At 26.3% G+C, this 23,514-nt stretch overlaps 10 protein-coding genes across 10 annotated transcripts; 4 read left to right on the top strand and 6 right to left on the bottom strand.

Annotated features, from left to right (window-relative positions):
- The first annotated feature begins 982 nt into the window (after nucleotides 1-982).
- On the top strand, nucleotides 983-3,346 carry OCT59_015377 (uncharacterized protein). Its single transcript, XM_025331357.2, has one exon. The coding sequence runs from the start codon at nucleotides 1,392-1,394 to the stop codon at nucleotides 3,105-3,107; it is 1,716 nt and encodes a 571-aa protein (XP_025189078.1). The 5' UTR covers nucleotides 983-1,391; the 3' UTR covers nucleotides 3,108-3,346.
- A 174-nt stretch (nucleotides 3,347-3,520) lies between these two features.
- OCT59_015376 (uncharacterized protein) lies at nucleotides 3,521-5,339 on the top strand (the record flags this gene model as incomplete). Its single annotated transcript, XM_066139958.1, has 1 exon — nucleotides 3,521-5,339. The coding sequence occupies exon 1, from the start codon at nucleotides 3,672-3,674 to the stop codon at nucleotides 5,337-5,339; it is 1,668 nt and encodes a 555-aa protein (XP_066002783.1). The 5' UTR covers nucleotides 3,521-3,671.
- Nucleotides 5,340-5,465: 126 nt separating this feature from the next.
- OCT59_015375 (uncharacterized protein) lies at nucleotides 5,466-6,441 on the top strand. Its single transcript, XM_025312709.2, has one exon. The coding sequence runs from the start codon at nucleotides 5,492-5,494 to the stop codon at nucleotides 6,242-6,244; it is 753 nt and encodes a 250-aa protein (XP_025189076.1). The 5' UTR covers nucleotides 5,466-5,491; the 3' UTR covers nucleotides 6,245-6,441.
- OCT59_015374 (uncharacterized protein) lies at nucleotides 6,404-7,866 on the bottom strand. Its single transcript, XM_025323905.2, has one exon. The coding sequence runs from the start codon at nucleotides 7,767-7,769 to the stop codon at nucleotides 6,597-6,599; it is 1,173 nt and encodes a 390-aa protein (XP_025189075.1). The 5' UTR covers nucleotides 7,770-7,866; the 3' UTR covers nucleotides 6,404-6,596.
- A 518-nt stretch (nucleotides 7,867-8,384) lies between these two features.
- On the bottom strand, nucleotides 8,385-10,506 carry OCT59_015373 (uncharacterized protein; the record flags this gene model as incomplete). Its single annotated transcript, XM_025312708.2, has 1 exon — nucleotides 8,385-10,506. The coding sequence occupies one exon, from the start codon at nucleotides 10,504-10,506 to the stop codon at nucleotides 8,434-8,436; it is 2,073 nt and encodes a 690-aa protein (XP_025189074.2). The 3' UTR covers nucleotides 8,385-8,433.
- Nucleotides 10,507-11,341: 835 nt separating this feature from the next.
- OCT59_015372 (uncharacterized protein) lies at nucleotides 11,342-12,996 on the bottom strand. Its single transcript, XM_025312706.2, has one exon. The coding sequence runs from the start codon at nucleotides 12,919-12,921 to the stop codon at nucleotides 11,488-11,490; it is 1,434 nt and encodes a 477-aa protein (XP_025189072.1). The 5' UTR covers nucleotides 12,922-12,996; the 3' UTR covers nucleotides 11,342-11,487.
- A 1,195-nt stretch (nucleotides 12,997-14,191) lies between these two features.
- On the bottom strand, nucleotides 14,192-14,923 carry OCT59_015371 (uncharacterized protein). Its single transcript, XM_025312705.2, has one exon. It carries the CDS (start codon nucleotides 14,798-14,800, stop codon nucleotides 14,324-14,326), a length of 477 nt encoding a protein of 158 aa, XP_025189071.1. The 5' UTR covers nucleotides 14,801-14,923; the 3' UTR covers nucleotides 14,192-14,323.
- Nucleotides 14,924-15,238: 315 nt separating this feature from the next.
- On the top strand, nucleotides 15,239-17,610 carry OCT59_015370 (uncharacterized protein; the record flags this gene model as incomplete). The annotated part of the gene is made up of 14 exons (XM_066139957.1): nucleotides 15,239-15,427; nucleotides 15,539-15,589; nucleotides 15,688-15,719; nucleotides 15,796-15,920; nucleotides 16,003-16,052; nucleotides 16,126-16,204; nucleotides 16,268-16,340; nucleotides 16,412-16,535; nucleotides 16,603-16,673; nucleotides 16,749-16,836; nucleotides 16,919-17,075; nucleotides 17,148-17,366; nucleotides 17,437-17,501; nucleotides 17,584-17,610. The coding sequence occupies 14 exons, from the start codon at nucleotides 15,239-15,241 to the stop codon at nucleotides 17,608-17,610; spliced, it is 1,350 nt and encodes a 449-aa protein (XP_066002782.1).
- Nucleotides 17,611-17,989: 379 nt separating this feature from the next.
- Nucleotides 17,990-18,750, bottom strand: OCT59_015369 (uncharacterized protein; the record flags this gene model as incomplete). The annotated part of the gene is made up of 2 exons (XM_025308960.2): nucleotides 17,990-18,508; nucleotides 18,599-18,750. The coding sequence occupies 2 exons, from the start codon at nucleotides 18,748-18,750 to the stop codon at nucleotides 18,010-18,012; spliced, it is 651 nt and encodes a 216-aa protein (XP_025189069.1). The 3' UTR covers nucleotides 17,990-18,009.
- Nucleotides 18,751-20,983: 2,233 nt separating this feature from the next.
- On the bottom strand, nucleotides 20,984-21,763 carry OCT59_015368 (uncharacterized protein; the record flags this gene model as incomplete). The annotated part of the gene is made up of 2 exons (XM_025309813.1): nucleotides 20,984-21,488; nucleotides 21,612-21,763. The coding sequence occupies 2 exons, from the start codon at nucleotides 21,761-21,763 to the stop codon at nucleotides 20,984-20,986; spliced, it is 657 nt and encodes a 218-aa protein (XP_025189068.1).
- Between the last annotated feature and the right edge of the window lie 1,751 nt (nucleotides 21,764-23,514).

The raw sequence follows: 23,514 nt of genomic DNA, 5'->3' as shown, positions 1-23,514 counted from the left end.
TTTATATTCATTTAATCTTTATTATAATACGACTTAGAATTGACTAAAATTATACTAGTAACAATAACAATCATAACAAAAAAGTATAATTATATGAACTATATATTATCTATCTTATTATTATCTCTGATTATATCCCTGATTATATTATTATTATCTGATATATTATGCAAAATATTATTATTTACCTGATATATATTGCAAAAATTTTTATTTACCTGATATTATTTATTGATATTGCAAAATTATTATTATCTGATATTGCAAAAAATATATTGCAAAAAAAAAAAAATATATATATTATTATATATAGTGTTATTCATATATAGTATATTTACATTACTATTTACATTTACATTACTGTATTCGTTAATTAACCGCTGTTAGTACGAACTTTTTTTTTAAAAAAAAAATTTTTTTTTTTTTTTTAAAAAAAGTTATTCCGTTACTGTTTATAGTTGATCATATGACTGGTCTCATGTGCTATTATCAAAGCCCCTTTACCTGACATTGCTAACAATGTGTTTCCCACGATCAAACTATAAATTTTCTTTACGAAAAAAAAAAAAAATTTAATAATTAGGAAAAAAAATAAAATAAAATAAAAAGAAAAAGAAAAAATAAAATAAAATAAAATTAAATTATCATTCAAATATTCAAATATATTCTTTTTTTACGAATAATTGTTTGTCATATTAATTTATCATCTAATTTTCATATATATTTAATATTTTAAAGGACGAAGAAATTTAGATTGAGGGTAATTTACCCTTATTAAATGCTTGGGGAGGATCACATGTAAAATCTTATGACGTATATTATGGTAGCGTAATTATTAAATGCATAAAGCTTACTTTCGTGAAATTTTTTTACAGTCACGAGTTCTTCGATCCTTATATCCTAAATAAGAAAAAAAACATCCAGATCATGGAAACAAAAACAAATCTAAAAAAAAAGAGGCTTTTGTCACTTTTATTTAGATGATTGACAAGAAAAAAAAAAAGTTATTTTTTTAAAACCGAAAAAAAAATTTTTTTACAAGTATATCTTATATAAATAATAATAACAATAATAATAATAATAATAAAAAAAAGGGTTCGTTCCCCAACTCTAATTGTTTTCATATACGGAAAGTGACCATTTTTGACGTATTATTTCCATTATGATCGTGTGTGCTACAAAAATAACTTATCGACTGCGCCACAGTCTATCATGATTTGTCAGTCTTGTACTACAAATGTATCCGTTAAATTTATAAAAAGCAACAATTAGGGTGGGGATATAATCATCTGGTATTACTACTCCGTTATCATCTTTTTACACCTTTTCCTCATTTCCCACACTTTTTAGAAATATCTTATATTCTTCTTTCTTTCTCTTTAAAAAAAAAAATGGAATCTGATACTTTTAATAATAAAAAAACTTTATCTCCATCTGATACTTTATTTACTTTATTAGAAAAACACGCTAAAGAATTTGAAACTTTTGGAAAACGAATGAGTTTGGATGTTCAAAATTATTATAAATGTTTTACTAAAAATCATGATATTTCTAAACCTTCCGAGTTGGATATAATTTTAGTAAAACAACAACGTCAACTTGATTTTCAATCTCGTTTAATAGATTCTCTAAAATCACGTATTGAGGAATTGGAAATTAATTCTACTAAAAAGGACCTTGAAATTCATGGACTTAAAAATGATTTTTTTGATTTTAAAAAAGAAATTAAATTACTTTTTGGTCTTGAAAGTCCTTTACAATCTTTTGATCTTAAGAAAAATATTTCTTTATTTGAAGAAAATGATAGTGATGATTTTGAATTTATTCTTAAAGATTCTGATTCAAAACAATTACCTACTTCTAATAATATTATTAATAAATCTTCTACTACTGAAAATATTTGGTCAAATGAAAGATTAATTGCTGATAATATTCAGTCAAATGAAATTGATATTAAAAAAGAAAGATTAATCTTTAAAAATATTCAACCAAAAACTCTTTATGGTGTCAACGATGTATTACCAATCCCTTCAACTGATCAAATTATAGAGAAAAAGGATTCTACTATCGTTGAAAATAAAAAAACTTCAATTTTTGGATCAGTATTATTTGATGAATATTTTTATAATCATTCAACATTTAGGAATTATGGTGAATCTTCTACTTCTGTGAAATCATCTTTCTCAAATAATAATAAATACAATACTAATGAACGTAGAGTGATCGAGACTAATGATCAAGATAAAGAGAAATCATCATCATCATCATCATCATCATCATCGTCATCATCATCGTCTTCTTCATCATCATCTTCATCCGCTTTATTTAAAGGAAAGAGTAAAGATTCTGATTCAAAGGAAGTATCTACCGAAGAATCCTTATCTGATCATCAAGTAGATGATGAATTAGAAGAAGATATTAAATACAATCCTTCACAACGCTCTTTTCAAGATTCTAATAATAATTTGAATCAAAAACTTAGAGATTTATTACTTGATCTTAAATCGACTGAATTTGGATCGAAAGAATTAAATATTAAAAATGATAAATTGAATGAGGATTTCAATTATGTTACACAACCCTCCACCCCAATACCAAAAGATAATATTTCTTGTTTACCTCCTATTTCAATCAAACCTCATTCATCTATTTCCACTTCATCTTCACAAAATAAATCATCACTTCAAGGGTCACAGAGGGCTCCTTCCGTAATTGAACGAATTCAAGCTGAAGTTCAATATACTATTGCTCATTTCCAAGAGCAAAATGCAAGAATTAAGCAAAAGACTTTTAATTATCTCTTGAATCAATTTTCTCTTGATGGTTTGATTAAGTATCAAGAAACGAATTATTATAATTCGTTATCGAGGGACCCTAAAAGATCCATTAAATTGATGGTGAAAACAGCTTTAAGAAGTGAATTATGCAACAGGGATAAACGTGTTACCCAACCTATTGAAGAATACGTCAAAAGAAAGATAATTCCTTCTTTACCATCTGGAATTAGAAGTTATGCTGATTACGAGAAGACTAATTATTTCTCAAAATTATCTGATGAGAAAAAGAAGAGAATTAGAAAGATTATTACAGTTGAACCTAAGAAATAATTTGGTTAATGTAATAATGCAGTATGTGGGAATGATTCTTATAAATGTTTTTTTTTTTTAAGTGTCTTTTTTTTTAAAAAAAAAGGTAAAGGGGATATCGAAATATTATTAACCAAAAAATTTTTTTTTTTATATTATTATTATTATTTCTTTCATTTGTCTTTTATTATTAATACTTTTATTATTAATAATAAAAGAAGTTAATAATAAATATTTGGCTTTTTTTTTTATCATTTAAATAAGCCGTGGCTTTTTGTAATTTTTTAAGCGATAAATAAAATGATTTTTTGTGTATAAAATTACACATTTACATATATATTTACGCGATCATTTGATCAACGTTGGTGGCAGTGCGTGGCACAGTGAGATCATACTATAACAGATAAGCACTAAGGTTTACCTCCTGACACAACAAATAATCCACTAATTTACCAATTTACCATAAGTTTTTTAATATATATATAAAATTAAATCTTTATGATGTAAATTCTCTCACCAATTTTTCTTTTCTTTTCTTTTTCTTTTTCTTTTCCACTGAAAAAAAAAAATTTATACATACAAAAGATGGAATCAACTTTATTATTTCGTAATTTAATAGAAAGGCAAGCAGAAGAATTTGAAAAATTTGGTAAACATATGAATTTAGAATTACAATCATTTTATCACGAATTTATTAAAAAATCATCCAATAAAGATAATAATTTCTATAAAGATAATAATAATTCCACTTCCACCAATAAAGATGATATCCACAATAAAAATAATAGTTCTAATAAAGATGATGTCCCCAATAAAGATGACGTCCCCAATAAAGTTGATATCCCCAATAAAGATGATATCCCTAATAAAGTTGACATCCCCAATAAAGTTGATATCCCCAATAATAGTTTCAATAAAGATGATAATGGAATCATTGAATTTATTGAATGTGAATGTAAAAAAAAGATTGAAGATCAAGATCGGTTAATTGATTCTTTAAGATCACGTATTGAATCATTAGAACAAAATTTTAAAAAATTTTTTATTTATCATAATATTAAAAATATTAATATTGAAAAAAATTTTGATATTAATAATAATAATGAGAATATTAAAATTTTTAATGAAAAAGATGAAAAAGATGATGATGATAAGGATGATGATAAGGATGATAAAGATGATAAAGATGATAAAGTTGATAAGGATGATGATGATGATGATGATGATAAGAATGAAAAAAAAGATGTAAATAATTATGATTCCACTCTTCTAAAAAATGATGAGTCATCAAAAACAATAGATTCTATAGATTCTAAAAATTTTGATCATCCAAATTCAATTGAAAAACAAGAAAATGATAAATCAGATAAATTTTTTGATGATGAAGATTATGAACAAAAGAATTTTTCAAAAAATGAACAAAATGGACAAAATGGACAAAATGAACAAAATGAACAAATACAAAATACTCCTATATATAATATTACTATGAATGAGATTATTAAAAGATATATTACAAAAATTAAATCTCAAAATCTTCAACAAGAACAAGAAAAGGATTTAAAAAAATTGAAACAACAAGAAATAGATCAAGAAATAGATCAAGAAATAGATCAAGAAAATCAAGAAAATCAAGAAAATCAAGAGGAACGAGAAATCATTTGTAATTCCATTAATAAGAGATCCAAAGATCAAAATGATATTTTAATCGATTCATTTAATAATTCTTTAAATTCAGAAAATCAAGGAATTAAAGAAATTATTTCGGCACAACTTCATATTAAAATTCAACAAATTATTACTCGAAGAGAAAATTCTAGTTTGGGACTTAAATTAAAACATTTTAGAGTTTTAGAAAAATCTTTTACAATTGATGATTTCGTTCAATATACTAAAACAAATTATTTTAATTCTTTGGATGATAAACCTAAAGAAGTTTTAAATTATCTTATTGATTTAACCTTATCAAATGAATTTGATCAAGAAGAAAATTTAATACTTTCTCAAAATTTAGAAGAATATATTAATAGAGGTATTATACCAAAATTACCTTCAATATATAATAATTATACTGAATATGAGAAAAGTAAACTTTTTAAAAAATTAAGTAAAAATATGAAAAAGAGGGTTAGAAAATTAATTATATTAGAGAAAAGTGAGAAAAGTGAAAATTTAACATTAAATTCTAAAACAAATAATAATGCAAAGAAAGGATATATATTTTCAAATGGAAAAGCATATAGATTACTATAGTTGGAAAAAATAAATTTTCTCATCGTCAATTTTGAATTTCAAAATTTTCAAGAATTTCCCACAATCCCGTTGTTTGTACTACGACCATTACACATAAATACGTCATTCGATTTTCTTTATCTTTACAACTCTACTACAACTCTCAAAATATCATGTCAACACGAGTGAATAAAACTGGTAAAATTAATAAAATAATCGAGAAACAAGCAGTACAATTTGAAGAATTTGGAAAACGATTACAAGAATCACATAAAGGATATGAAAATGAATTTAAAAAGCTTGATGAAAAATCTTTTGAAACTTATCAAAAAAAAATTGAATCTCAATCAAAATTAATTAATTCTTTGAGAACTCGTATCGAAGAATTGGAAAATGATGCTATCAAAAAAGATCAAAATATCAAAAAACTTCGTCAAGAAATTGATGACTCTCCTATTTCATATAAAAGCAGTGATCTTTTATTAAAAACTTATGATAAGATGATGGAACGCTCGAGTTGGGATAACACCTCTTTAAATTCTTCAAATAATGACACCTCACTTAACTTTAAAGTCCAAGAAATTGATAGACTTTATGGCGATTCTGTAAAATTAAAACAGTTCAAATTTTTGAAAAGTTCTTATAATATTAATGAATTAATTGAATATACAAAGTCGAATAATTTTATTGCTCTAAATAGAAAGAGTAAAAGATATATTAATTATCATATTAAATGTATGTTGTTACAAGAATTCCAAGGACCAAATGTAACGCTCTCACAAGATTTGGATGAATATATTAAGAGAGACATACTTCCAAGTTTACCTAACGGATATGACAATTATACTATGTATAGTGACTGGTTTGATACTTTAAACGATACATACAAGTCAAGAGTTAGTAAATTACTCGAGTCAGGGAATTAATAAAGTTGAAGATTTAGTAATTAGATATAGAATTTTTATGTATTCAATATATTATTCAAATTTATATTATTCATCTTATTCATCGTATTTATCGTATATTCGTATTTATAGAGGAATTTATGTGTCAAGTATATTTAGCTTTCCTTTATTATGATAGTTTATGTAATAAATCATCAAATATCTTTGTACGAACATTATTATTATACATGAATTTGTATAGTAAATGGATTATGACTGGAGATCGATAAAAATCATATTTCATTAAACGTAGTATCCCAAGTGAAAACATAAATTTTATTAACACAAAGCACATTATATAACAATTATAATTAATCTAATTAATTTGTATTCTTTACTCATCATTTCTTTCCTTTTCAGCCAATCTTCTAATAATTTTCTTTTTCTTTTTGGTCAAAGATTGAAACTTCTCACTCTTGGTATAATCATCATAACTTTTAAAACTTTTTGGTAATTTTGGAATTAATCCTCTACTTCTATACTCATTAAGATTTCGTACAAAAGTAATATTAATATATAATTCATCTTTTAATAAAGCATTAATCATATTCCTAATAATTTTCTTGTGAACCTTTTGTAAGGAATTAAATTCTTTTGATTTTTCATAATTCATTAAATCATCAACTTCAAAGAAATACAAATATCTAAACGACACAACATTGACTTTTCGGTTAATTAGTCTGAATTGATAAAGAATTTGTTGAACTAGTGCGTGAATTTTTTCGACTACGTTTGTGTGATTTCTCCAAAAGTCATTACAAAGAAAGATGAAATAAGGTATATTATTAGATGCATAAAGAGGAATATTCAAAAGAAAATTTGAATCCTTTTGATCGTCATTATTTCGTTGAGTTCCTTGTGTGGTTTCTTCCTGATTGGTATAATCTTTTCCGGGAAAAAACGAAGCCGCATAAGGATTTAATGGTGAAGTCTTATAATTATTAGAATAATCACATTTGTTGTTACTGTTGTTACTGATAATCTGTTGATCGGATGATGACGATGGCCCAGAAACTCCTTTATTAATAAAATCTTTTTCAACTGTATCATCATATTTATTTTCAAGATCGTAATCACAATCATCATCAATAAACCGTGTTTCTTTATTTTGACTTTTCCTTGAAGAAAATAACATCAAATCATTATCATCATGTGTAAAAAGAATGTGTTTGTCTTTATAATAATCATAAATTGATTCTGAAACTTCCCCAAAATTCTCTAAATTTGGAAGAAATTTAGATTTATCGATGGAAAATGAATCCCGAATATTCTTTGATAATTGGTCATGTTCAGATTTAAGAATTAACATTTTAAAATTGTTAAATTCTTCTCGAAGCTCTTTATAATTTAAATTTCTTATAAGAAATTCAGTTTCTAATTCTTCAATACGAGCTTTTAATTTTATAAATGCAAATTTATCATCAGATTCTTCTCGTTCCTTCTCGTGTTTAGATTCTTGATTTCCTGATATTAAAAGTTTCTGCTTTTCTAAAGTTTCAGAATCCATATCAAAGATTTGTGATTGATGATAAATATCTCTTTCTTGGTTATTATTATTATTTTTTTTTTTTGTAAAAAAAAAGGGAGAGTAAGAAACTTAATCCGATCAAAATTTCATGCCAAAATTCTTTATTTATTTTATTTATTCGAATTAGTCGATAGACCTGACAAAATTGGCAATTAACTGCGAGATTTAAATATTCGTGATTTGTTAATTTTTTTTTTCTTCTTATCTAATTTTAAAATAAAATATCAACTTTTATATAGATATTCTAACTTTACGTGAATTTCTTGATCAATTGATTTATGATTTTGGGAAAGGAATAAATATATTCTATAAAGCAAAAACAATAGACACTATTTCTTATTGGAGGTTCTTATTTATGGTAAAGAATATTCGTATATCAAAATTATTAAAGGATTGATATTCATGTCCTTTTCAGATTATCAATGCATCATGGTTCCCCCCCCCTTTTTTCAGCTTGATTACTGGCGTCTGATGAAGTTCTTTACTGCATTTTTCAAATAAGCCTATTTATCAACGGAATAAGTTTATACTGCGTCACCAATGTCTTATAAAGAATTACATGTGATATTCTATTCTTTCATTACAGGTATCATTATAGGTGAAACATGGACTTTATTAGTAAAAAAATTACAATAATAAATAATTAATGGTTAACTTTTTCTAATGAAATTATTTTTTGAATCCTCCTTTTAGTCTTGTCAGAGAAATTATTATAACGATAATGTTTTTGATAATCGGTATAGCTATTAATACCAGATGGTAAACGAGGAATTATGTTTTTTTCCGCATAAATATTGATGGGTTGTGTTAGTTTCTTATTTTTATTAATACATTCATCTTTTAACTCAGCAATAATTGTAGCTTTGATACGTTCTCTTGTGCGTTTACTTAAAGATTTAAATAAATATGATTTTTCATATTCTAAAAGGTTTTTCATACCAAAGTCACACAAAGGACGGAACGTATGGTTATTGAGTTTTCTATCTAATCTACGTTTTCCGTTGCTTTTTTCATTAGTTATTTCTTGTACTTTGGCATGAATAATCATTAGAATTTCTTTATGAACAGGAACATTCGGATTTGATATATAAGATTGTGAATAGGTAAATGGTTTATTTACCGCTGATGTAGATGGCTTTTGTTGTCTGTTTGTTAATGATGTAGATGTCATTTGTTGTCTGTTCGCTGATGATGTAGAAGGCTTTTGTTGTCTGTTTGCTGATGATGTAGAGGGCTTTTGTTGTTCGTTTTTTTGTTGTTCAAGAGCTGAAGTATAATCACGTTCAAATTTAATAAAATCAAAATAAGTTATTCCAGGATCAGTCTCAATGTATTGTTGATAAGGTACATTTTCATATTTTTGATAAGATGTTGAAGATTCCTCATCATAATTATTCTCATCATATTTTTGATCAGTTGTTGAAGATTCTTCATCATTGTAATCCTCATCATACTTTCGGTAAGTTGTTGAAGATTCTTCATCATAATTATTCTCATCATACTTTCGATAAGTTATTGAAGATTCTTCATCATAATTACTCTCGTCATACTTTCGATAAGTTACTGAAGATTCTTCATCATAATTATCTTCATCGTGTTTTTGATAAGATGTTGAAGATTCCTCATCATAATTATTCTCATCATATTTTTGATCAGTTGTTGAAGATTCTTCTTCATTATAATCCTCATCATACTTTCGATAAGTTACTGAAGATTCTTCATCATAATTATCTTCATCGTGTTTTTGATAAGATGTTGAAGATTCCTCATCATAATTATTCTCATCATATTTTTGATCAGTTGTTGAAGATTCTTCATCATTATAATTCTCATCATACTTTCGATAAGTTGAAGATTCTTCATCATAATTATTCTCATCATATTTTTGATCAGTTGTTGAAGATTCTTCATCATTATAATCCTCGTCATACTTTCGATAAGTTGTTGAAGACTTTTCATCATAATTATTCTCATCATCCTTTCGATAAGTTATTGAAGATTCTTCATAATTATCTTCATCGTGTTTTTGATAAGATGTTGAAGATTCTTCATCACAACTATCTTCATCGTGTTTTTGATAAGAAGTTGAAGATTCTTCATCAGAACTATCTTCACCAGAATTATCCTCATCGTATTTTTGATAAGATGTTGAAGATTCTTCATCATAATAATCCTCAGAGTACTGTTGGTTATCATTTACTAATTGAAAATTTAATTCTGGGATCAAAGAAACATTTTTCTTATTATCTAGCGTTGCTGATATAGATATTGGTACAACAGCTGGTACAGTTGTTTCAAAATCTTCAAAATCTTCTATTAAATAACTAAAATCATTTTGAAGTTCTTTAATATCTTGAGTTTTAATAAAAGAATCATTTTCCAAATCTTCAATACGATTTTTTAAAGAATCAATCAATTGTACTTGAGAATCGATTTTTTCTTTACAATTCTTATAAACTTTTTCTATATCAAAAGGTTCATCATTAATAATATCATTTTGTTGAATTACAAGTTCTTTACGAAAATTTTGTAAATTTAAACTCATTCTTTTACCAAAATTTTCGAATTCTTTTGCTTGTTCTATAATTAAATTATAATATCGATCATTTAAAATATTATCATTAGAATAATTCTTATTATTATTCAAATTTATATTATTTTTTTCATTTTGAGTAAGATATGAACCTTTTTTTATAACATTTTCTTGTACTTCCATTATTATAAAAACAAAAACGGAATTTAGGAGGGAAAAAGTTTTTTTTTTTTTTTTAAGAGTATTATATATATTGATTACAAATTACATTTTTGTTTATTGCTCAGTCGGTTACTCGAAAGGGTAACGGTATCCTTTGAAAGGAAATTTGATCCACGTGATTATTTGATTTAGGTTGTTAGATAATCTTTCGGAAATATCAATTGATAAAAGTTCACGTTCATCAGATCAATTTTCCTTATGTACTAATATATTTAAAAAGAATATTAAATTTCCTCATTATAAAATTCATAAAATTCACCAAAGATAGTAAGATACCATATTCAATGGATCGCTAAATTATTTTATCTCGTACTTGGTCTATTCTATGAGGTACTTAATGGGTTTAAACGCACAATACAGATAGAACGTTGTAACAAAACTTGTTGTAACCCGATATAACGATATAAACACTGCGACTAAAAAATAGGTGAGACGAGATTACGTAATATAACGGACTTCTAATCATTATTTTGGCCACGTTGCTCTGATCTATGTTATACACGCTTTCTCTATCCATTTTCTTGCTATCCTGGATTAACAGTAATTCAGTAATTTGACACACCCTAATAGATTTTATATCGTCCACAAAAAACCGGTTTTCAAAAATATCACACGGTATAAGCCTTATTTTTTACAGATAACATTTTGATCAAAAGTAATATGTGGGATTATTTGATTGGTCCGGTAATGTAAACTTTTTTATTTTTTTTTGAAAGGGTACTAATAACAGTAAATGGGTCTATTTAACTTATTATCCTTATATCGAACTCTCCTTTATTTTTCGATATTCTCATTAGAACGGTATTTTGTTTTGAAAGGAATCACGGAAAAAGTTTATATTGCATCCGTCACATTAAATTCGATAATTTACATAACTGATAATAATAATTTATTAGATTAAAAAAAAAAAATAATAATTATACAATTTAAAGGATTTATTTATTAACATATTTTTTCTTTCGAAATAATTTTCTGAATTCTCTTCTTTTTTTCGCTAGATAAACGATTATATTGAGAAGTCCTCCCAAATTCAGTATAACTTTTAATACCAGGTGGTAAAGAAGGAACAATATTTCTATTTACATAAACACTAATTGGTTGTGTCATTTTCTTCTTACCGGACAATTCATCTCTTAACTCGTCATTAATCGAGGTTCTAATAGAACTTTTTGTTTTACTACTTAAAGGATTAAATAAGTCTGACTTTTCATATTTTAAGAGCTGGTTTATATTAAAAGTTTGTCGTAAAGGTTTGAATGTATGATCAAGAATCCTTCTATTATTTAAATTATTAAGGATTTCTTCAACTTTGGCATGAATTTTTATATTTGCTTTTTGAGATTTTGATGTTTTTCCCTGTGGAATGTTATTAAAAGTAAAATTTGGGATATGAGAATTACCATCATTAAATCGTTGATAAGATGTTGAAGATCCAAGATACGTTGAATCATAACCATTCTGATAAGCATCATCATTATTGTATTGTTGATATGATGATGAAGGCAAATACGTTGAATCGTAATTATCATAACCGTAATTATCATAGCTGGGAACATATTGATATGAGGTTTCATCTTCATAATTATCAGTGTAATGAAAAGAAGTTTCAAATTCCACGGCTTCTTCTTCGTTTTCTTGATAAGGATAAGGTGTTTCAAATTCAGCCTTAAGATGGTTTTGATAAGCTGCTTGAGATTTAGCGAAAATTTCTTTGTCATGATCCTGATCATCAGAATACAGTTGTTTTTCATGACCATCAGAATACGGTTGATTAGGTTTTATATTTTCTTTATCAACATTTTTATAATCAGATATTTCCTCTTCATCATACACAAATTTTAATGGTTCTTCAGATTGAATTGGTGTAATATCCGAATCTTTGACGACATTTTCATTCGTATATAAAGAAGAATTTTCCTTATTATCCTGTGCAGCTGATGATGTAGCTGCCGTAGCTGTTGATATAGATAGAATTGATTGGATTTCCTTTTTGAAATCATTAAATTCATTTCGAAGTTTTCTAAAATCTTGTTCTTTAATAAGATGATCAGTTTCCAAAATTTCAACCCGAGCTCTTAAAGAATCGATTAATTGTGATTGAGAATCGATTATTTCATCATGTTTATTACAAACATTTTCCGTTTCAACAGGATTCGTGTTCTCTTTTATAATATCGGTTTGTTGAATTAAATATTCTCTGTAAGTATTTTGTAAATCTAAACTCATACGTTTACCAAACTCCTCAAATTCTTTTGCTTGTTTTTCGATTAAATTATAAAAAGGATTACTTATATTTGTCTCGTTTTGAGTAGAAGTTATGGGAGGCGATCCCAGATCTTCCACTATGACATTTTCTCGTGTTTCCAGTGAGACCATTATTATTACTAAATTTTTTTTTTCCTAGGAAAAAAAAAGCTAGAGGAAAAAAAAAAAAGAAAACGAGTTCTTTTTGATTGTTTAACAAAATTTATAGGTTTGACACTGTTTTATTGATCGTTGTACAAGACAATAATGATTACGTTATTGTTTATTATTTGGCGCAATTATTTGTACAATTCACGTGATAACGGGAGGAACAAAAAGCACGGGTACGTACTACATAGAACATCAAATCTTAAGGTCTATTGAAAGAAATTTTTTTCATACGGTAAAAAAAGTAAAATATTCCGTAAAAAAAAAAGTGTTCCGTTTTTTTTTCGTGATCATATCAAATCAAAGAAATTTTATAACCTCAAATCATGCAAATCATGGGAAATTATTTGGCTAAGATTTTTAGCGCAGATTCACGGAATTTTTACAGTTGGAAAAAAAAGTGAACTTTAAACATGATACAGAGGGGTAGCGCAGTTAATTATGTAAATCAAAACTAAATGTAGTACATAAATTTTTTAATATTATCACTATTTTCAGAATTGTACGACCACGCAAATTACCTGATAAAGGAAAAACTTAGTTTACAAGACAATTATCAAGCAAACATATTAGATGACGGAACGATTTCAATATAATTAACCAAATGGATTATTTACGACTTATACTCTTTTATTCATTTAAATGGCGAAATTCTACGAAAAAAACGGAAAATGTATGGAGGAAAAAAATTATGTAGTAGTTGATCCTAACGATACAATTAACGTGATTAAAATTTGTCATGTAACGAATTTCTTTAGTCGGGTAAGTATCGGGTAATTGCCCTGATTAGATAATTTGTGTGGCAGCACAAATTCGATAATATTAAAGTATCCATTGTTATGTGAATGTGACATATGTTTAGGGGGTGGAAACTGGAAAGTATGCAAAACCTTAGGTTACACATTTTATAAAAAATGATTAGCCGCACGTGATTGCAAGTTTTTCAAAAAAAAGTGGTCTTTTCTTTAAGTTACTGTATACTTTACCGATAAAACACGATAGCAAAATTTATAGATATGGATCTTCTAACGAAAAAATGAATATACCATATATAGTTTGATTTTACATCTCGTTATACTCAATAAACTTAACGTAATCATAAAACCTCGGGTGCTAAGTGACTTATGGTTGGTGTGACATTAAAAATTTAATTTTTAAAATCGATTAATTAATTTCATGGTAGATACGTGACTTCAAATTATTAAATTCAAAAGAAAAACAGAGAAAAAATTTTACACTTTAACCGAATGATTCTTTATTATTAAGAGCATTTGATACTTTCCTGATAATAACATTTTGCTAAAAATACCCGCAATTTCCAAGTAAATAATTACTATTATATTTCTAAATTATTATGTTTTACTTCTTATCCTATATTGGATTGGCAGGAACACAATCCAGGTTCAGAATCATTTTCTGGTTGTCCTAACAATTTCATCAGATCACGAAATTGGTCCAATACATTTAAATCAAAATTGGTAAAAAAATTTTTTAAATCAGGAATTTTAAGTTGTTCATCTTCTTCATCTTCATCATATGGTAAATGAATAGCCAAGTACACTTCGTTTCGATCACTCCATTCACTTAGATCAGGTCCTACAATAGCTTGACCTAGGTAGAAAAGAGTTCCATAATTCTTTTTTATATATTCCTCTAGCCATTCAAACTTTTTATCATAATCCTCATCATATTCAGAATAGTCATCATCGTCTTTAGATTCCTCAGATAAGGGCGGTTTGTTTTTCAAAACACTTAAATCTACCAACTCAAAATCAAGAGGGCAACCGAGAAATAAGATTGAAGAGCGCGTACGGCACCAATACCTTCTATCCATTGATCTCATTTTTTATTGTTTTGCTTGTTATATATGTTGATATATGTTGAATAGTAAACTTATTTGATATATGCAGATATACGTGGAATAGTAAAACTTATTTAATATATGTTGATATACAGTATGTGGAATGGTAAAACTCGAAAAAATTAAAAAATTTCAGAACTTTAAATAAGTAAAACGATGTACCCTATTTTTTAGGGTTCTAAAAAACAAATAAGGTGTCTAACTAAATTAAATTATGACTCAAGATAAATCATAAAGCAAAATTTCAGATATTGTTTGTCAATTAATCTATTATTTTACATAATGTAAATATGTATGAAATTATACTAATATTGTAATTAATTTAATTGCAATTTGACTTTACATTACTCACTTTAAACTATAAATGTACCAGATGCCATCATCATCTTGAAGTATTGAAGTATGATTCTTACTTAAAGTATGTCAAAATATACTAATGATATTGCCAAAAATCAAACTGCTTGCAAAGAGCAAATGATAGATAAGGAAAATAGTAGTCCTAATATTGTACAATTTGGAACTATTTGGGGTTGTTTCATTTCTTCCTTTATAGTTATTGAATTCTTTGAAAAAGAACATATTCTAGGAAATAAAGAAACTAATGGAAATGTATGTTAACAAATCATATTTTATTAATATTTTGAAAAAAAAAAGAAACCAAAAATACATAATAACAATTTCTTTATCTTTACTAATTAATTATACTAATTATTTAATTAGTATCTTAACTTGAAAGATAGCAATTATGAGATTCATTGTATTATACAAAATGTAAGCTTTTTAAATATTTTTTTTTGATTCTAACTAATTCTTTTATTACAGATTTACAGTATACTTACGAATAGTGACCTTTTATTTATTTATTAAAGGATCATAATGGAAAAAAACTGCTGAATTTAAGGTTCGATCATTGATATTTCTACATTGCCATCATTAAAAAAAAATTCATTTATATAATGGATTTATTTTTAAATCAGTGAAGATGGCATGAAAAAAGAAAACCCCGAAAATAAACAACGAAAATTATGCATACTAGAAGAAAGCATTGATTTAAATGACGGAGTCGAATTTCGTTTAAAACTTAAAAATAAATTTGTCAAATGTAAGTTAATAAAATTCAAATTTTACATTAATTAAATTCATATAAATTTCAATTATTTAATTAAAACCAGATATTTTTTTAGTTACATATCGTGATGTCCATATACTCAATTGTGGTTGTGGGAACTTACAAGTAATAATTAATATGTTATCATAATAAATTAATTTTTAGTAAAATAATAATTTTTATTTTACTGATCTTATAGAAATATGTGAAATATACTTCTAAATTTAAAATTAACAAATATCAAGAAAATGAAGAAAATAACCAACAGAACAAATCAGGTAATTTATTTAAAGATTTATATGAATTATATAATTAATAATTTAATCAAATTTTAATAATAGTTTATAAAAGTCCTACCAATATTGAACAAACTTGTTTTGATCATAAATATAAGTATATTAAATTACTTGGAAGGTAAATAAATATATTTGTGTCAAATATTATTTTTTTTTCCTTAATAAATCATATGCTGATAAAATTAATAGCGGAGGATTCGGAAAGGTTTTTTTGGTTCAAAATGAACAAAATGAAAAGGAAAAATTAGCTGCCAAGTTTGGAGCTGTTTCTTTGAAAGATGAATACATTTATATGAAGGAATTGGAAAAACTTGTAAGTTATTTTTTATTAATTTTATCGTTAATTAAATACTAATTTTTTTTATTATTTATTTAAAAAGGGAATCGCGATCCAAGCAAAGTATGGTTATTATGATAGTTTTTCAAAAAGACATATTTTATTTATGGAATGGTAAATATTTATATATTATTTCATTATTTGTAATATTGTAAATTTACTTATTATATTATTTGTATTTATATACAGGATAAAGGGAGGAACTTTGTATGATCTTGTATATAAAAATCAAGCGCGTTTAAATTATAAAAAAGCAAAACTTCTTTTATTAGAATTGGTATCTTGTGTTCATGTGTGTAGGTTTATTATCAATATTATTTATTAAAGAAACTTATAAATTAACATTTTTTTTTTAATAGAAATTACACATGGCGGGATTAATACATAGAGATTTAAAAGCCGAAAATATTTTTGTTGTGCGTAAAACTCCTTTAAAACTGAAGTTGGGGGATTTTGGTTTATGTCGTAATATATCTAAAAGTCCTAGTACCAATCATTGTGGTACTTTAAATCACTGTAAATATATATTCTTTTTAAAAAATATATATTTTTTATACAAGTTTTTAAAAAATTTACATTTCTTTTTAGATGCACCAGAACTTTTTAATAAAAAAACACGTACAGAAAAACAAATTATAGCTGCAGATTGGTGGGCAATAGGTTGCGTCCTATTTTTTTGTATTACTGGTGGTGATTACATGTTTAACCCTAAAGAAAATTTTGAAGAACAAAAAAAGCATACCAAAGAGAAGTTATTAGAAATCCAAAATGGCAAAAACGATTATTTAAATTCAATTGATCACAGAAGTAAGTATATTGTTTTTACTTATTTTATATTTAAAATTATCTTAAATACAAATTTTTTTTTTTTAAAAAGTGAGGGAAGTCTTCTTTGTCTTGTTCGAAGAAGATATGTCTAAGAGAACATATGAAAAGTTGCAGGTAATCAATTTTATAAAATATTTTTAATATACTGTACTTGTATTTTGTTAAATATTAATTTAAAAGTCTTTTAAATGTTTAGGAATGTATTTTGTTTCAGGAGAAATAAATTTAGTGTAGTTATTATCCTTTCAAGTTAAAGTAGCCTTTAATGGTCTTTGTGATTTATAATAAGCGTGGTTCTGTGCGTACTTTTTAGTTTTTTTTTATATACATTGATAACTTAGTAAAGATATAAATACGTTACTTTTCTAATTAAAAATTAGCGTGGATTACAATAGTTTTAAATAATATTTCTGAATTCATTTTAGAGTTTTGGCGATTACCCTTCCGTTTGTAAGTTTGCGTGGTTTTCCGATTATCATCGATTTGGGTCTCAATCATTAACTGATATTAGTCCATAAATAACTTCCAAAAATGTAATGTAAATTAAAAACTTAAAACTTAATTATTAACAATTAATCAATACTGTAAATGAGGAATAAACTTTCAACAAATTATGGGTATATTATTTTACTGAATATTCAGTAACAACATTTTTCCAACATTCACGTTCGCTAATGTTCTTCCACCATCTAGAAACATTAGGACGTTTGTTCAATAAATCAACTTCACCAGCAACGTTAATAGCATAATAAGTATAAGGAATATGAAGAAGATCAGCTAAAGTAAATTCTCCGGTTAAATAATCTTTACCCTCCAATAATTTTTCATAAACATCTAAAACTTTTTCAAGTTCTTCGCGAGCTTCGTTAACAATTTTAAGATCAACTTCATTACCAATACGTTTAAAGTATACTAATTGCACGGTTAATTTACTTATAGGTGGATTATAATAAGAGGTGTCTACAGAAATGAATTGTTCTACCAAAGCGGCTTTATGTACATCAGAAGGAATAAGAATGGTGGAAGTCTTGGTTCCCTGATATTTATTTATCAAATAACGAGCTATTGCCCTACATTCGTATATTTGGAATCCGTCATCGTTGAGAACAGGAACTTTTCCGCTATTAAAAAAAAAAGAGAGAGAGAGAGAGGGAAAGCTCAAATCAGTAACTCGTGATGTTTCTATAACGCCCAATGTTTTTTTAACTTACAAAGGATGCTTGGTAGCTAAATAATCTGAAGATTTAATTTCTTCAAGACCAGCTGGTTGAATGACTTCATAAGGTAATCCTAATTCTTTAAGGACATGAAATACTACAAGACTATTACTAGATGCAGAAAATCCGTAAATTTTAATAGTCATTTTTTACGTATTTTGATTCTAATTGGAAAATGAATTTGAGTTCAAAAAAAAAAAAAAAATTTGTATCTTAAAATCTTGAAAATCAACTAACCAAATTTGTTAATATCATTTTACGCAGTATACTATTTCTGGTTTCCGGTATAAAGATTTACCGACATAAACAAATAGATTTGGGAAGATTAATCATAAATTGGGAAGAATACCAGTGAGAATGTTCGATTAGCCATTTCAAAAAAAGAATTAAAAATATCAACGTGAACTAAGTGTTGCTGCCCGAAACTCATTTAACGATAAAACTCAAAAATCCGAAACTCAAAAACTTTATTTTTAATGAAATAATTGGTAAATCCGAAACTTTTCTAAATTATAATTAGTTTCGGAAAAGCATAAAAACAGTTTAGGCAATTAATTTTTATTATGAAAAATAGTTTCGGATTGAATTTTGACTAAACTAAAATTTTGAAAAAATAGTTTTGGTAAGCATCCTTAACTGTCTGTCGTGAACGAAGATGAAATAGCCTATCAATTAAAACCCTTTGAAAAAAAATGAAAAAATGTCGTTTAAAACTTATACACCAAAAAAATTACAGATCTTTTTTATTAATTAATCTCATGCTAAAATAAAATAAGCGATTAGTCCGAAAGACTACGCAAAGTGATACGAATATCTGTCTGACGGCACTGTGACACATGACGACGTACAACAATAAAACCTTAAACAGTTAATCGTTTCCTAGTTTAAACGTATAGCCGTTTAAACTAAAAAAAAATTCTGTAAAGTTTTCCTTTTTTAGTTATTGCCGGGTGGAAATCTATTACCTTATTGGACACAGACTGAAATTATAATTCCAGCCCTGAAAAAATAACAATCGAATGTTATCAGGTTTGAACAATGCAACTAATGTCAAAATTATTAAGCATACATACATGAGAATCAGTACCGACTGCCTGTACAAGATCAATAATGCATCGATAGTCATTTTGATATCAATATCAAACCTTTAATGTAAAAGAAATATATTTACTTAATATACCTATCACTTACACATCACTTACACCTTGTAAAATATACATAAATGAAGAAAACTATATCTCAATTTTTTTTAAAAAAATTTTCGTATATTATACTAATTTATATTCAGTGACAATATTTTTTAATATTGACGTTCTCTAATGTTCTTCAACCATCTAGAAACATTATGATGCTTATTCAATAAATCAACTTCACCAGCAATGCTAATAGCATAAAAAGCAAAAGGAATATGATGAAGATCAGCCAAAGAAAATTCCTCAGTTAAATAATCTTTCTAAAAAGATTTGCCTTTTGATTTTAGTTATTATTTTACGTAGTGTCAGAGTCAGTTCTTTAATGTTTATTAAGATAAACGAAAATTAATTATGGTAAGCAGAAGGTATATGTATGCGAATAAATATAAATAAAGATAATTGACGCAAAAATAAATAAACGCAATTTAACTATAAATTACCATTAATCAAACAAATTATTAGTAAAACTTTTATTTATCAAAACGTTATTTATCTGTTGGTATCTGTTGGTATCTGTCTACATCGAAAATAAATGCGTCTATATATACATAAAAATACTAAACTAAAAATGTTTAAAATATTCAATATACGTCATATACTCATATACGCCATATGAGATTTATTTATTTTATGTAAAGCAAAAAAACATTTCGAACATTGATCTTCCCGTTATATCACATGACTTCGTCACCGATGTTCACTTAATTTTTCTTATATTTTTCTTATCTAAACTCACCCATTCTAAAGATAACATATTTTTTAGTTAGGATGATCGACCAGCTATTCAAGAAAAAAAAACTAATAACGAACGTTAAATAGGATGTCCGACTAAACATTTTAAAGAAAGTCATTTATGTCTTACTAAATTATTTACTGTATAGCTTAGCTTGAAAAAAGGTGTATTATGTTTTGAATTCTTTAAACTCGGATCTAAAATTAATTTACTGAATTAAAAATTCTCATGCTAAACAAATATATGCAATAAATAATGATGAATGTGAGAACATTAACTTGGTAGTATTATAGATAAATTTAAAGCATACAAAATTTTATTTATATTATTGTAGTTACGACATCAGAGTGTTTTATTTCAATTGTAACAAAATTTGTTCGTATAAGATTGATTGAATGTTTAAATAACTATTATAATTGCCATACTAGATATACAACATTATAACCAAACGGATTAAACAACTTCATCTAGTTTATATTCAGTGACAATACTTTTCCAACTTTCACGTTCACTAATGTTCTTCCACCATCTAGAAACATTAGGACGTTTATTCCATAATTCACCTTCACCGGCTTTAAAAGCATAATAAGTGGAAGGAATATGAAGAAAATCGACTAAAGAAAATTCCCCAGTTAAATAATCTTTACCCTCCAATAATTTTTCATAAACATCTAAATTTTTATCAAGTTCTTCGCGAGCTTCGTTGACAATTTTAAGATCAGGTTCATTGCCTAGTTTTTTCGCTAATATTAATTGCGTAAGCATTTTAGCTAGAGGTTGATTATAATAATTGGCCTCTACAGAAATGAATTGTTCTACCAAAGCGGCTTTTTGTACATCAGAAGGAATAAGAACGTTAGAAGTTTTGGTTCCTTGATATTTATGTACCAAATAACGAACTATTGCACGAGTTTCGTAAATTTGGAATCCGTCATCGTTGAGAATAGGCATTTTCCCGCTGTTAAAGAAAAAAAAAAGAGAGAGAGAGAAGGAAAGCTCAAATCAGTAACTCGTGATGTTCTAATACGTATATATATTTATATATATTAACGCTCTTCAGAGAAATGTTTTTTTCACTTACAAAGGATGCTTAGTAGCTAAATATTCTGGAGATTTCATTTCTTCAAGACTAGCTGGTTGAATGACTTCATAAGATAATCCTAATTCCTTAAGGACATGAATTATTACAAGACTTTGAGCATATGTAGAGAATCCGTAAAGTTGGATAGTCATTTTTTACGAGTTGATTTTACGAAAGAAAAGTTTATTAGTACTATATTTATCAATTTTTTTTTTAAAAAAAAAAATTCGATGAAATATTTTTGAGGTCGTATTTATAATAAATTTGATCCTAATTATCCTAATTGGAAAATGAATCTGAGTTCAGAAAAAAAAAAAATTGTATCTTAAAATCTTAAAAATCAACTAACCATAATATCATTTACGCAGTGTACTTCTTCTATTTCTCATTCACCCGGTTCCGATCTGCTGTAGATTTACCGACATAAACAAATCGATTGGGAAAGATTAATCATAAGTTGGGAAGAATACAGTGAGAATGATTGATTAGCCATTCAAAAAAAGAATAAGTATACAAATAAAAATGAAATAGCCGACCGATCAAAACCCTTTGAAAAAATGTCGTTTAAAATTCTCATGCTAAAATAAAATAAGCAATTAGTCCGAAGGACTCGCAAGGTATACGAATGTCCATCCGGAATTCCGATTGTCCATCTGACATGTGACGACATACAACAATAAAACCTTAAACAGCGCTTCGACTCCGTTTCCTAGTTTATATGTATTAAATATACATACAGTACGTATAACCAAAAAGGGTATCCGATCAAAATCTCGACCGACTAACACAAGATCGACAACAAAATATCGACAATCCAAAATCTCGACAAGTCATTATATCGACAATTTTGTAAATCTAATGATGTTCTAATAAAATAATTTGTTGCAATATGTAATATTTAGTTTATATGTGGTAAATTTTATAAAATTGCCAGGATAATCAACTTGTCGGTATAATGATTTGTCGGGATTTTGACTTGTCAAGATTTTGTTGTCGGTCTTGTGTCAGTCGTTCAAATGATTTTCGAGATTTCGTACCAAAACCATAAAAAGGTTTGTAAAGTGTTCCTTTTTAGTTATTGCCGGGTAGAAATCTATTACCTTATTGGGCACAGTCTAATTCCGGCCCTGAAAAAATGTATCAGGTTTTTGAACATGCAAAACAATGTCAAAATTACATAATCATACATACTAAACAAAAGTTTGCTTCTGAGAATCGGTACTGACTGCCTGTACAAGATCAATTATGATCACTTGAGACTAGAGGTTGGATCCTTTGTTTGAACGGATATTAATAATTTTGAAGATCGTTCAGATTTAAAGATAGTGACCCGCAGATTTAAATGTAGTAATGATCTATAATTAAAATTTATTTTGCATTGATTTAGGATAACGGATATCCAAAGTGTAATTTGTGTATAGCGAATCTATTGCTATATATAAAATCGAAATAAATTTTATGACTAAAACATCAATTCCGCAAAGAATATTTATTCCAAAATTTTTCGCTTCAAACACTTATTTGTAACTTTAAATTACAATTTTACTGAAAATTCAAACGGATAACGGATCCAGTCTCTACTTGAGACAATATCAAACCTTTATATAACAGATAATGTAAAAGAAATATATTTATTAATATACGCATCACTTACAGCTTGTAAAATATACATAAATGAAGAAAACTATTTATCTCAATTTTTTTTAAAAAATAATTTCGTATATTATTCAGTGATAATATTTTTTCCAACATTTACGTTCGCTAATGTTCTTCTACCTAAAAACATTAGGACTTCACCAGCAATGTTAATAGCATAAAAAGTAAAGGAATATGAAGATCAGCTAAAGAAAATTCCCCAGTTAAATAATCTTTATCCTCCATAATTTTTCATAGTTTTATCAAG

The sequence above is a fragment of the Rhizophagus irregularis genome, chromosome 23 (genome assembly GCF_026210795.1).
Source record: "Rhizophagus irregularis chromosome 23, complete sequence".
Taxonomy (NCBI): Eukaryota; Fungi; Glomeromycota; class Glomeromycetes; order Glomerales; family Glomeraceae; genus Rhizophagus; species Rhizophagus irregularis.
This window is presented reverse-complemented; position numbering and strand designations above follow the sequence as displayed.

What these genes read in the sequence shown, in the direction of transcription:
- OCT59_015377 (XM_025331357.2), top strand. Translation starts at nt 1,392, where the DNA reads ATGGAATCTGATACTTTTAATAATAAAAAAACTTTATCTCCATCTGAT.
- OCT59_015375 (XM_025312709.2), top strand. Translation starts at nt 5,492, where the DNA reads ATGTCAACACGAGTGAATAAAACTGGTAAAATTAATAAAATAATCGAG.
- OCT59_015374 (XM_025323905.2), bottom strand. Translation starts at nt 7,769, where the DNA reads ATGGATTCTGAAACTTTAGAAAAGCAGAAACTTTTAATATCAGGAAAT.
- OCT59_015372 (XM_025312706.2), bottom strand. Translation starts at nt 12,921, where the DNA reads ATGGTCTCACTGGAAACACGAGAAAATGTCATAGTGGAAGATCTGGGA.
- OCT59_015371 (XM_025312705.2), bottom strand. Translation starts at nt 14,800, where the DNA reads ATGAGATCAATGGATAGAAGGTATTGGTGCCGTACGCGCTCTTCAATC.